The following is an 11493-nucleotide window of genomic DNA, read 5'->3' on the forward strand; positions in this document are numbered from 1 at the left end:
TTTTTATTTTTATTTTTATTTTTATTTTTATTTTTATTTTTATTTTTATTTTTATTTTTATTTTTATTTTTATTTTTATTTTTATTTTTATTTTTTTTAAATTTATTTTTTTTTTTATAAGAAGTTAGGCAGTGTTTTAGCATGTTCATAGTTAGCTGTTCTTTTGTTTTGTTTTGTTTCCCCAAAATGCTTCCTATGTTCTTTATGTGCACTAAAACCCAGAAATGTGGATTTGGTTATCATTTGGGCAATGGTTAGCTATAGAGCTTCAGTGCTGTGCTTTAGGGCTGTTATCTGTAGAGCACAGAAAGTCATTGGTTCCATATTTATTAGTGATGGTCTTATTGTTCCATTGTAATACATTCCAGTGTTTCTTGAGCTGCTGCAAAGAATATGCAGCATGCTACATATTTCAGTGTTCTATGTAACTTATGAATTTTGCGTATGATTGAGACCTGCTCTTCATCATTTTCATCACACATTCTCAACAGCATTAAGACAGGAAACCAGAATGTGACTTGTGCAGATCTAGTTAAGCTTGCAGGAATGCTTACTAGGCTTAACCGTAGATGCAGATTATCCACCCATGTTCTTTCACCATTTCCATTTGTTTCATTACAAGAACAAATACAGACTTCCAGGATGGTATTACATTATTACAGTATGCTATAAGGTTTAATTCATCAGAAGGATGAATTATTTCATTCCCTTCATTTCCAGCCTGCCCTGCAATCAGCAGGTTGGGCTGACATCACAGAGATGAACTATACAGCTTTGTTTCACATGGAATTTCCGCCTGGATATGTAAAATGGAAGCTGAGGATTTGTCAGAGGTGCACCTGAGAAACTTAAATACTTTTGAAAACCACCAAAGTTATGTGGAATTAAATTATAAGAAATGTCAGGATTCCACACCCTTTTATTGCAAAAGATGTTCTTAAAAGAACTTGTAAATATTCAAAGTATTTTATGAATGAAGCATGCTCCTTTGCCACTAAAGGAACTCACAAAGGAGGCCTTACTAAAGAAGTAACTGCCTAACTACCATTAAATAGGTAAAAATGTATGGAACTTAACAGTGGAGAGAATATCTGAAGAACAGCTCACAAAACATAGGGGTTAAAAAAGTATTTTCTTTTCATCTTCTGAGTGATCTTGGGGCTTTTTGGAAAAAAATGGAGATTAAAGTAAAAACTTGTTTTGAGTGATCATTTCCATGATTTCATTTGCTTTTAAGATATTTAGGCATTACTGATATGCAAATCATTACTTTGGTTGTTACCACAAAAGCTATTGATAATTTTGGCTGAGGATCATCAGAGAAACAAGAAATAGATAATAAGATCCCTCTGTCCACCCTTCTCTCAGTGCCTGATGGCTTGCTTAGCACAGTTTGTACTGCTTTTAAGTCCAGTTTTGAAAGTCTCAAGAAGCATTTTCCTCCATTTTTCTAAGAAAATTAGAATAATTTAAAATTATCCTGTATGTCCTTTTACCAACGATGAAAACTTCCCATCTCTCTATATGAAGTTATAGTTTCTGTTTTGCTATTTTGATGAATTAGTTGTTGCATATTTGATGCATTATTCACTAGTTCTCTTCAATCTCTTTTTTCTTTTCTTTTCTTTTTTCTTGTGTTTTTTTTTCTAGAAATGCAGCATCTCTGAAATACTGTTCTAAATGGATCCATTTCTTTTTTTACATGAAAGTCCATTAGTGATCATTCTAAACTTCTATTATATTTTTCTAATAGTTTCTTCCCAGTACATGGTTCCAATGCAAGGTTCAAAGGGTTTCTTCTCTCTTTGAAAGCCTTTTTCTTCCATAAATCACAAGGTGAATTTCTGCACAACTAAGGGAAATTCACAGTGTGGTTTGGTAACTAACAATTAAAATTTCTTGACAGTGAGCAATTAAAATCTCTCCTTAGTGTTCTATAAATTAGGACATTCCAATATGAGCTCATTGTTCATGCTGAGTGATCAATTACAGGTGCCTACACATGATTTTCCTGCCTTTAGGAATGTGCAATGGGTACGTTCCTATTTAGAGCAAGAGGTCTTCCCACTCACTGCAAAGAATTTGCTAAGTTGATACCACTGTTGAACCCCTTCCCCTCTGTCTTCCAGGGAAGCAAAATTTCAGTCTGAAAGAGAAGTGAGAGGCATCCTTAATATTCATGGTAGATTTTAATGTAGATCTGATGAAACATTAACATACAGCTTCTTCCAACTGCACTTTAAAGCTCCAAGAAGCTGGGCTAGAGCTTTTTAGGCTGGATTTGCTTACACAAGTAGGAAGATTTTAGCTTTCTCTGAGCAGTATGAGGCTGTTGAAATGGTTGATGGCTATTGAATTTCCTCTATGGATGCATATTTCAAACATACAGAACCATCTCTGGTTTGCAGTGCCTGACACCAAAACTTGCTGAAGTCATTTGCTTTTTGGTATCTGGAAATGCGTAATATAGACATACCTCTGATGCTGAAAACAAATTTTTGAATGATTAGAAGTATTTGCATTTCAGGAGAGGCATCATGGCACAACATCTGACATTTGCATTATTTATTAAATCTCGTGAACTTTGTCATATAGGATGGTAAAAACTCCCACACAGGAGCAGAACAGATTGGAGAATGCTGGGGAGAGGGGAGAAAAGGATCTTACCATTCCCAAACTCTTTATTCCATTCCTTCGTCTTGTTGTTCTCACTTATTTGCTCCTGGATTTTGATGGCAATTCACTTCCAAATCACTGCAACCCCTGATTCCCCGAGTTATATAAGGCTAGAACTAGAATTTAGTGTTAAATGAATGATTTACTTCACAATCTGATTCTTTGTCTCTATATGATTACAAAATAAATCAAGAAACATACTGTGAAAGAATAATGAATAAATAGGAGGAGGGAGAAGAAAACAGAAGAAAGCTAGTGAAGAGAGAGCTATAACATGCTTTTCATTCAAGTGATAATTGCTATGTCTGAGTTGTCAGGCTGATGTCACCACTGTCTATCTTAACTCAAACAGAGGTAGTTTTCCATGTAAACTAAAAGGCAGATGTGTGATATTAATCCTTTCTATACTTGTAGTAGTTTCAGTACAAGTACAGAAGACACAATTACTGCCTCCTAAAATCCATACAGTTGTCTCTGTATGATGCTTAGAGTGACAAAGATGAACATGTTTGCAGGCAATAGAGCTGAGTGTATTTTGTAAAAACATAATGTATTGCATTTTTATCTTAAACATCTCCCACACTACAACTGAAATGTACCGGAGTCTTTTAGTAATTCTATTTTGCAGTATACTAGCTGGTGGAGAATCTGAGTAAAGAAAAACAAACATGGCACTTGCCTTGAATATTTCTGAGTGCATCACTATAGAAGGTCTACAAGGATACTTGTTGGGAGCCATCTGAGAATTAGTTTATCAGGAATAATTTCATTCCGAATCACCTCTAAAGCACTTTACAAATACAACCTTACAGTTTTTTCTTCTCTCTGAAATCTATAATAATAACTCATTGAGCTCCATCTTCCTAAGTCCTGTCATCACTACATAGCATCATGGTACCACCTGAAAGTTTCAGATTTAGTAGGAATAGTAAATTATTGCAGTAATAGCACTTAGAAGACATCTAAAAAATTAAGCTGACAGGAGATGATGAATATACATAGTTGTTCAGCAATATTCCATACTATTGATATTTATTAAGAACAACGTTTCATTTAGTATCTTTAAATACATCTATATACGTAAATATATATATATATATATCCACTTCTGTCAGCATTGGCAGGACAGATTTTCTCAGGAAGAACAGCATTAAAGTTGTTCAAAGTACTTTCCTTTTTTATTTTTTTTCCTTTTTCTTCTAAACCCTTCAAGATCTTAAAATAATTTCTCAAAACACCTCAGAGCAAATTGTAACATACTTTTTGCTCTCCTGGCATATGCAAGCACTGTAATATTTATTGCATCTCATGCATTTTTTTCGTCATTATGAATAGAATAGATTAAACCCATTAAAAACAGATGTATGGAAATTGCATTAGGTGGGAATATTTCTTTACTTGAGTGCATGAAGCATCCATCTGACCCATAGTGTACATTTAGGACACCATCTTGAGGACACTCCCATGAAGTGCCTTCTCACTGCATTTGAGATTTCAGAATTAGAAAGGGAATATTAGAATGAGAAATTAGGAGGGCAAGAAGGTGTCCCAGGATTATGTTTGGGAAGAAACCTTGACAGCATACTGTTGCTCGAGGAGCATCCAGTATCTCTTCATTTTCTTGATGTACAGTGCCTCGTTTAATTAGATCTGAAAGTGTCATCCATAGGATTCAATCTATTCTGAATTTTGTTTCCTAATATACTGCATTGTGAAACAGGAAGACCTGAAGGGGGCTGATCTCTTCTGAATTTGAATTGTTCATCTGTTCTTCCTGTAGTGGTCAGAATTCAAAGAAAGGCAAGGATTTTGCATAATGTGTCTTAAGAACATGTGATAAGGTTACAGGATACTGCACTGCATGACAAGCATGTCTGGCTGCCTGTGTAAAGATTCTAGATAATAAAATAAATTTCTTCATATAATGACCTGAAAGATTAGTTACACTTGATAAATGTAACTGGAGGGACACTCATTCATTTGGCTCAGATTTCTCTGCATGCAGATTGGCATTTATTTAAAGCAGTCTGAATGTATAGTCTTTACAGATGTGAAAAATTTGTAATATATCCCTAAATCTCCAGATAATAAATACAGAGCGTTAAATTGCAAGCGTTGCTGAAATCTTTTATGGGGATAGTGCTAATTCTCAGTCAGTTCTTGGAAGATATATAGATTCTAAGTCGTCCTCAAAAAACCTAGGAGAAGAGAGGTAATAATGATAAGGATGAAGAAATACCTCAGCCATATACTTTCTACATTTCTATATTATATATGGACAACATATAATATAAGGCAGGTCCCCACTACTGGCATTGCCCATGGCAAACCTCTGGAAATCCGCATTTGTTGTGCTTGCCTTGCTTAGGGAGAGCCCGCACTCTGTGGTACAGTAGCTGCTCCTGGAAGGAGGGCAGCAAAAAGCACAGAAATCCCTAGGGCCATTATTCCAACTATCCAGCCTAGCTCTTCTTCATTATTTCTGTGCCACTCTCTCATCACTGTTGGAAAATTTGGGTTTTTTGGGGTGATTATTGAGAATCTTGGAGCTCAACTCATAAATCAGGTATTTATGAGCACTAACTCATCCTGTTTCATGTTTCTTAAGATATCACTATTTTAATTTGGCTACATAATAACAATCAACAGTGTAGTTGCTGCGATAATTTATTTCTAAAAGGTATTACAGTTTAGAACTTTAAAGAGATCCCAGAGAAGAATTGCAGACAATTCTGATCCAATGACTTCTAGCAAAAACTGTCAATGTGGTACTAGAGGGACACAGAAATCCAACTGGGAGTCACCACAGTTAATTGTTTGTTTCAGTTTTGGAATTAAGAGTAGAAGGAAAATGATGAAACCTTCACTTTGGAACTGCCTGGCAATTCACTGCTAATTCTGTGGACTTCTCTGTTTGTGGCTCTCAGTTTTCTTTCAAATCTATTTGTCTACAAAAGACCTGAAAGGATGCTACAAACTTACATTTTTCTAAATAAGGTATGACCTGGGTTATCTACCTAAGTTTTAAATTGCATCTTATGAAGACAAGTTCTTGCATTACAGGATTCTAAGGTCACAAAGGGGGATCAAGGAAGCTAACTATCATCCAGATCAGTTCTGTAAGGCTCCATTTGCAGTAGATCATAATATTTAGCTGGCCTCCAGTACGCTGCAGGATTTTATATATTACGCTCTGTAAACAGAGGAGACTCCCTGTTCCTGACATGCTGCTGCAGAACAGGTAGTGATCTAATGAAAAGCAAAAGGAGACTGAGAAGGGGTTTGCCGGAGCCTTGTGTGATGTGAATGCTAACAAGAATTCTCACGTCATCAGCTTCCCTGCTCTCAGCTCACCCTCCCTCCCTTCCTTTCTCTTTTATGAGCCAGCTTGAAATCAGGGAATTACATGCTAAGGAAAACCCTTCAGCTAAACATATAATTATTCTGCACAGGATCAGTGCAGCACAGTTAATCAGTTTACCAACTGAATTAATTTTATTTTTTTTCCCATGTCTGTATCTCCTGTTGAGAGTGGAGAAATTCTAGATTTAAGGGGAGAAATTGGCTGCAGTTGTGCAATGAATACCTAAAGCTGAGCATTCATTACGAGAGAATCCTCCACTGCAGGTTGTTTGGGCAGACAAACCTTACTGCCAGTCCCTGAGACTTGGAGCAAAGGACTGCAAGTGGAATTATTACTTACAGGTGCTCGAGCTACCACTGGTTCCTTATTGTCAAGTTCAGCTATTTTCTGAAAGTCAGAGCTGTATTTCATTGCATTGGATTGTTCCAAAGAGTTAGTATTTATCTGTAAACAGCTGTCAACCCACTGTGAAAGAGTGTCCCCTCCAAGTCTCCCAAACTCTGTACAAGATTACCCTCCATTGTGTATGGACACAAACCATAGAACTGTAGAATCATTTGAGTTGGAAGGGGTCCTGAAAGGCCACCTAGTGCAGCTCCCCTGGCTCCATTGCAATGAGTAGGAGCATCTGTGGCTGGATTTGGTTGAGGACTACTCACTGATAACTTGCTGGCAACCACAAAGTGTCTTTGAGTTTCATAGTAAGTGCAAAAGTTCATTGGCCAACAAGCACTAAAGTCTCTGGGTCAAAGAATTACAGATGTAGTTATTGAAGTACATCTTGTCATTTAATCATGTTCATTAGAGGAAAAAGAAAACAAGCTTGTAAAGTATCGCGATAATTAATACCCATGCAAGTTGTACAGGTAGTATTTGTTTCCCTGCTGTGCTGAAAAAGAACTTAAGCAATGCAATGTAAAGTTTTTTCTCTTAAAGTAGCTTTCAGACTCCACAGCACATATCAGAAGAAAATAGTTATGTAAGAAATGGAGACATGCCAGAAGAAATACTCATTTTCTGAAGGGAAAAACATTTACAGAAATTTAAATTTTTGGAAAAGAAAGAAACAAGAGAAAAAAGCTCTGCTTTTGAGAGTAACCTCATAGTTCATGTTTCTTCTCATCTGAAAAGTTTCTTTCTAATCACAGTGCCTTCTGCTATGTATTTGCTAATCCTTACAAAATATTTTGGTATGCTCTGAAGACAATTACTTTTCTACAAAGGTATTTCAATCCTTAATTTCCAGTCCTATGTAAAGCCTCTGGAATCAATTTCTAGAAACTTGCTTGGCTTTTTCATATTGTCCACAACCTCAGATGCAGTGCCCAAGTTGAATTCCAGATGAATGCATTCCTGAGATAGGAACTGTGGATAAATACAAGATGCCAACTTGTCATAATAATGTTTCTTAGAGCCTAGTAATTTTTACTTTTTTTGGCAAGTAACATTTCCTTAAGGAAAAGGACAGAAGGATGTTGAGACTTGGGCTACAGCAGCTTCTGCTAACAGCACGCCGTAAGCAGGATGCATTCTGGGTAGCCAGGTCTCAAACTATTAACATCATTTCTGTGTCTGTCTCTCAACTTGCAGAAACACATTTTGTGTGGAGTTTTTTCTCCCTGAGTTTCACAGGCTGTTGGGGAGTAGGGGNACTATTCAGTTACTTGGTACTGCTGGTAGTCACTGCTAGTTAATTTCATACCATGTACTGTAATAACAGTTTTAAAAACTAAGTTAAGGAATCTTAGTTATGACAATTTCAAGTTAAAAAAACCAACATATTATTTACCTGTGAAATTTCTTATAACATGCAACCTTTACCCCAGAGCTAACTGACTAGATATTTTTAAGGAATAAAAAGGCATATTACACAATATTAGATACATTGTTTATTAAGATGTTTCTTTCTATGGTAAAGACAGTATTCCACATTTATAAAGTGTTAATTTCCCTAAAACGTTTTCACTGCACCTTTTAGTCTTCCTAAAAATGTCTACCTCTCAGTCTAGATGACATACGTAAAAGCTACACTACTATGTGAATATTGCTACCTGGGCAAGACTTTGACCTCTCTAATGCATTCATAGCCATTTAGAAGAGTAACTATAGCTAATGGAACCGACATACAGAATACACATAAATTACAGGAAAGTAGTGGCTACAACTGGGCAATTTTTGTAAAATCAGGAATTTCCATCTACTTTTAAACTAATTTTGGAATGCTTCCATTTGTGTTTGTTACATCTCTTCTTTGATTACAACTGAAGCGTGCATTTTGTAAAGTAAATGTTGGGATAAAACAGGAATGTGATGAAAAAAAAATATATATATATATATTGTATATACAACTTTACTGTTTGTAGATCTGTAACAGTCATGTTACCAAGGGAAATCTCTGTCTTGTGAATACTTCGGTGTTCACTGTATTATATATATGCATAAGCCCAGAGGCACAAAACTGACAGTCCTGTCTACTCCAGACTTCTTTATGGATGCAGGATGCAGTCTTTGTATAGAAATGTAACCGCCAAACAACTCAATACATTTAGGAATCTTTTGTTTGTCTGATTTTCTTGCTTCCTGTGGATTAGTGCTCCCCAAGATGAAATAGTTTACATCAAAAAGGATAAAAAAGTAGTAGGGAGTATTCTTAAATTAAGCAACAAGTATTACACACACTAACATTCAATTTACATAACAGTTCAACTCGTGAATTAAAATAGCATAACAAGGTCTACTTTGTAAGTCTTTTGCGCACTTAAAATAAAGGGGTAGATCAGAAGTCTCCTCTTCACTTACATTAGGTATTGATTTCAAGTAATGCCATTGGAATATGGGAATCAATCCTGCACCTAATGGCTTTGGGATGCATCCTGATGACCTGCTTAACACCTCCCAATTAACCTGAGCTGACAAACACCTGAGGTACAAATGACATACATTCCCTTGGATACCATTCACATCTCAATACTGTATGCTTGCAAAAGAGTAGTTTGCTGAGAAGTGCCGTGCTGCTGATGGGCACTCCAACAGTCCCACTTCAGTTCTGTATGGAGATGTATCTCAGCAAAATGAGGACTAAGCCATTCCCTTATTAATGATAACGCATTGAAAGCTTTAAGGACATTACAGTGGGCATCCAATTCATCCCTCCAATAAGTTCAGTAATCATATTACAGAAATCATTTCTGTGAATAATTCACAAACAACATTTGCACCTCTTTTCCTTATATAATGGAGATCCATTAGAGCAGAAATCATTTGTCTCTAAGACAGGCAGCTCATTGGAAGCAGAGTGTAACAGTAATGCATTCCACTGTGGAAATACATTTTCCTCACTCAGGAGACATTTAAAACACTTCTCATCTTGAGCAATTCTCCTCCCTCCCCTCCAAACCAAGCTGTGTGTAACACTGCTGAGCATTATAAAGCAAAACATGTCACAGCTTCTGGCTGTGTTGTGAAGCTGCAAATGTGCAGGGAAATTGTCATTCCTGTCAAGTTATCTGGAAGAGTTTCCCCCGCCAAGCCGTGCTCAGCACCGCGCGCTTCCCACTGCCCGCCCCACATCGGGCGCAGGATGCACTGTCCTCGGTACCGGGGCCGCCGGAGACGCAGAGCCTTGCATAGAGCAGCACAAGCTGGGAAGCCTGAACGAATCAGGGCATGTCACCAAAGCATCAGGATTCCTCAGACCAGCCACCGGCACCTTACGCTCCTTGTATCTCCCCAAACTACACACGAGTGCTGCACAGACACTGCATCAGATCACCTGACGTGAACAAAACAGACCTAATCAGGGCAAATTTAAAGCAGCCAAACATAATAACGTTACGCTGTGCAATGCATAATGGAGCCTCGAGACACAAGTACTTTATGTCTGCGTTTTCCAACAAATGCATTAGATCCCTGCTCAGCTCCCAGCAGAAATTCCGACAACATGCTGCACAGCTTAAACAGCCTTGCTCTTCAGTCGTGCCTCTGAAAACTACTGTGCAAAGCAGTATATGGGTTATTAAAACTGAATAAACTCTTCCCAAAACAAAGAATACAGGAGCAGATACATATTTGCAAGGATCCAAAGTACAGACAATGCATGATAATAAACAATCATACCTTTCATCCATTCCACTACTTGCTTGGGCATCCACTTGCTAATAGGTTCCATAACGAGAGCCATCATCAGATCACTTATCATTCACACCAAAATCAGAAGAAGGAGAGAAAAAATGTATCAGAGCATGGCTGGGATAAGAGAGCTGTAGGATTTTACAGTGCAGTCCAAAGAGAAGATGATGCTTTGTCCCTCCAGGTTTCTCCTGCACTGATTCAGTAATGTATAAAATTACACTGCTTGATCAGCTCTGGCACCTCCCCCACTGCACACAGCCTGCAACGCCGGAGCACACTGAGCCAGGAAATGGTGCAGTATGTATAGACTTACTTACAAGAGCCTCTACCCAGTGATCTACTTATTAGACTGGCACAAATATAAAACTGTATTACACAGAGAGCAATTGGAGCTGGAGCTATTCCAGGCACTGAGTTTTAAGGAGCTTTATTCCAACAAGCTGTGGGATCTTCATCGGGGAAAACATCACCACTGTAACTTGATAGCAGATTGTCTCAGCTTCATTGTGAATATGCTGACTGTCATTCAGTTTAAAGAGAAGATAGAAATATCAGAGTATCACTTGGCATCTGGCAAAATGCTGAGCATCTCCATCTTCACAATGCAAAATGTTGCTGGAGTCTTATCCTACATAATCATGTAATTCAGAATGTCAAACACAGTCTAAAAAGTCTCACCAAGATAAAACTATTGGAAGAAAATGCTTTCTTTTCAGGCCACATTCAGAGCCAGCCTATTTCCTCCTGTGATCTTCACATTTTGTAGTGAAAAGTGACAGCACAGAAGGTTGGAGTCAATTTTTAATGCTACGGCACTCTTAACAGACAAGCGAGGTAAGTATTTTGATTAAAAGACATGGAACTATTAGACAGACTGTCCCTTCTGTCAGGAATAAAAATGTTTTCAGTATTCCTAATAATGAAGTTTATTACCTTATCAAAAGATGAAGGTGAAGCATCTCAGTGAGATGTGCTGGACGGTACTTTCTGGACCCGTTTATGATGGATTGTGCCTTGTGCAGCATGCATTCTGCATCATGTGGTTGAAGAGGTGTGTGCTTTCTGTTCAAGCCACTGTCAGAGATACACAGACCCACCATTTTATCTTTGGAGGGAAAAGACTCCAGAAGAAAGGCAGAACAAAGCAGTTCCAATTTTCTTTCCAGTAACCTTCCACTCATCCCTTATCTCCTGCACTGTTTCAGTCTCCACTGGCATATTAGAATAAGAAAATGATATTATTGCCATGTCTCCCCCACTCACCCCTCACACTAGGACCATGTTGATTCATCTGTTCTCTCTTTCTTACACGAGGGAACATA

The 11493-nt window shown here is 37.5% G+C and overlaps 1 protein-coding gene across 1 annotated transcript in view; it reads right to left on the minus strand.

Annotated features, from left to right (window-relative positions):
• LOC107312666 (connector enhancer of kinase suppressor of ras 2-like) overlaps positions 1-11258 on the minus strand; it is a 177997-nt gene extending 166739 nt beyond the window's left edge. The window contains exon 1 of the mRNA XM_032444201.1: positions 10157-11258. Coding sequence (XP_032300092.1) covers positions 10157-10238 — 82 coding nt within the window. The 5' untranslated portion in view covers positions 10239-11258. The remainder of the gene's footprint in view (positions 1-10156) is intronic.
• Positions 11259-11493: the final 235 nt, after the last annotated feature.

This window comes from Coturnix japonica, chromosome 4 (genome assembly GCF_001577835.2).
Source record: "Coturnix japonica isolate 7356 chromosome 4, Coturnix japonica 2.1, whole genome shotgun sequence".
Lineage (NCBI taxonomy): Eukaryota > Metazoa > Chordata > Aves > Galliformes > Phasianidae > Coturnix > Coturnix japonica.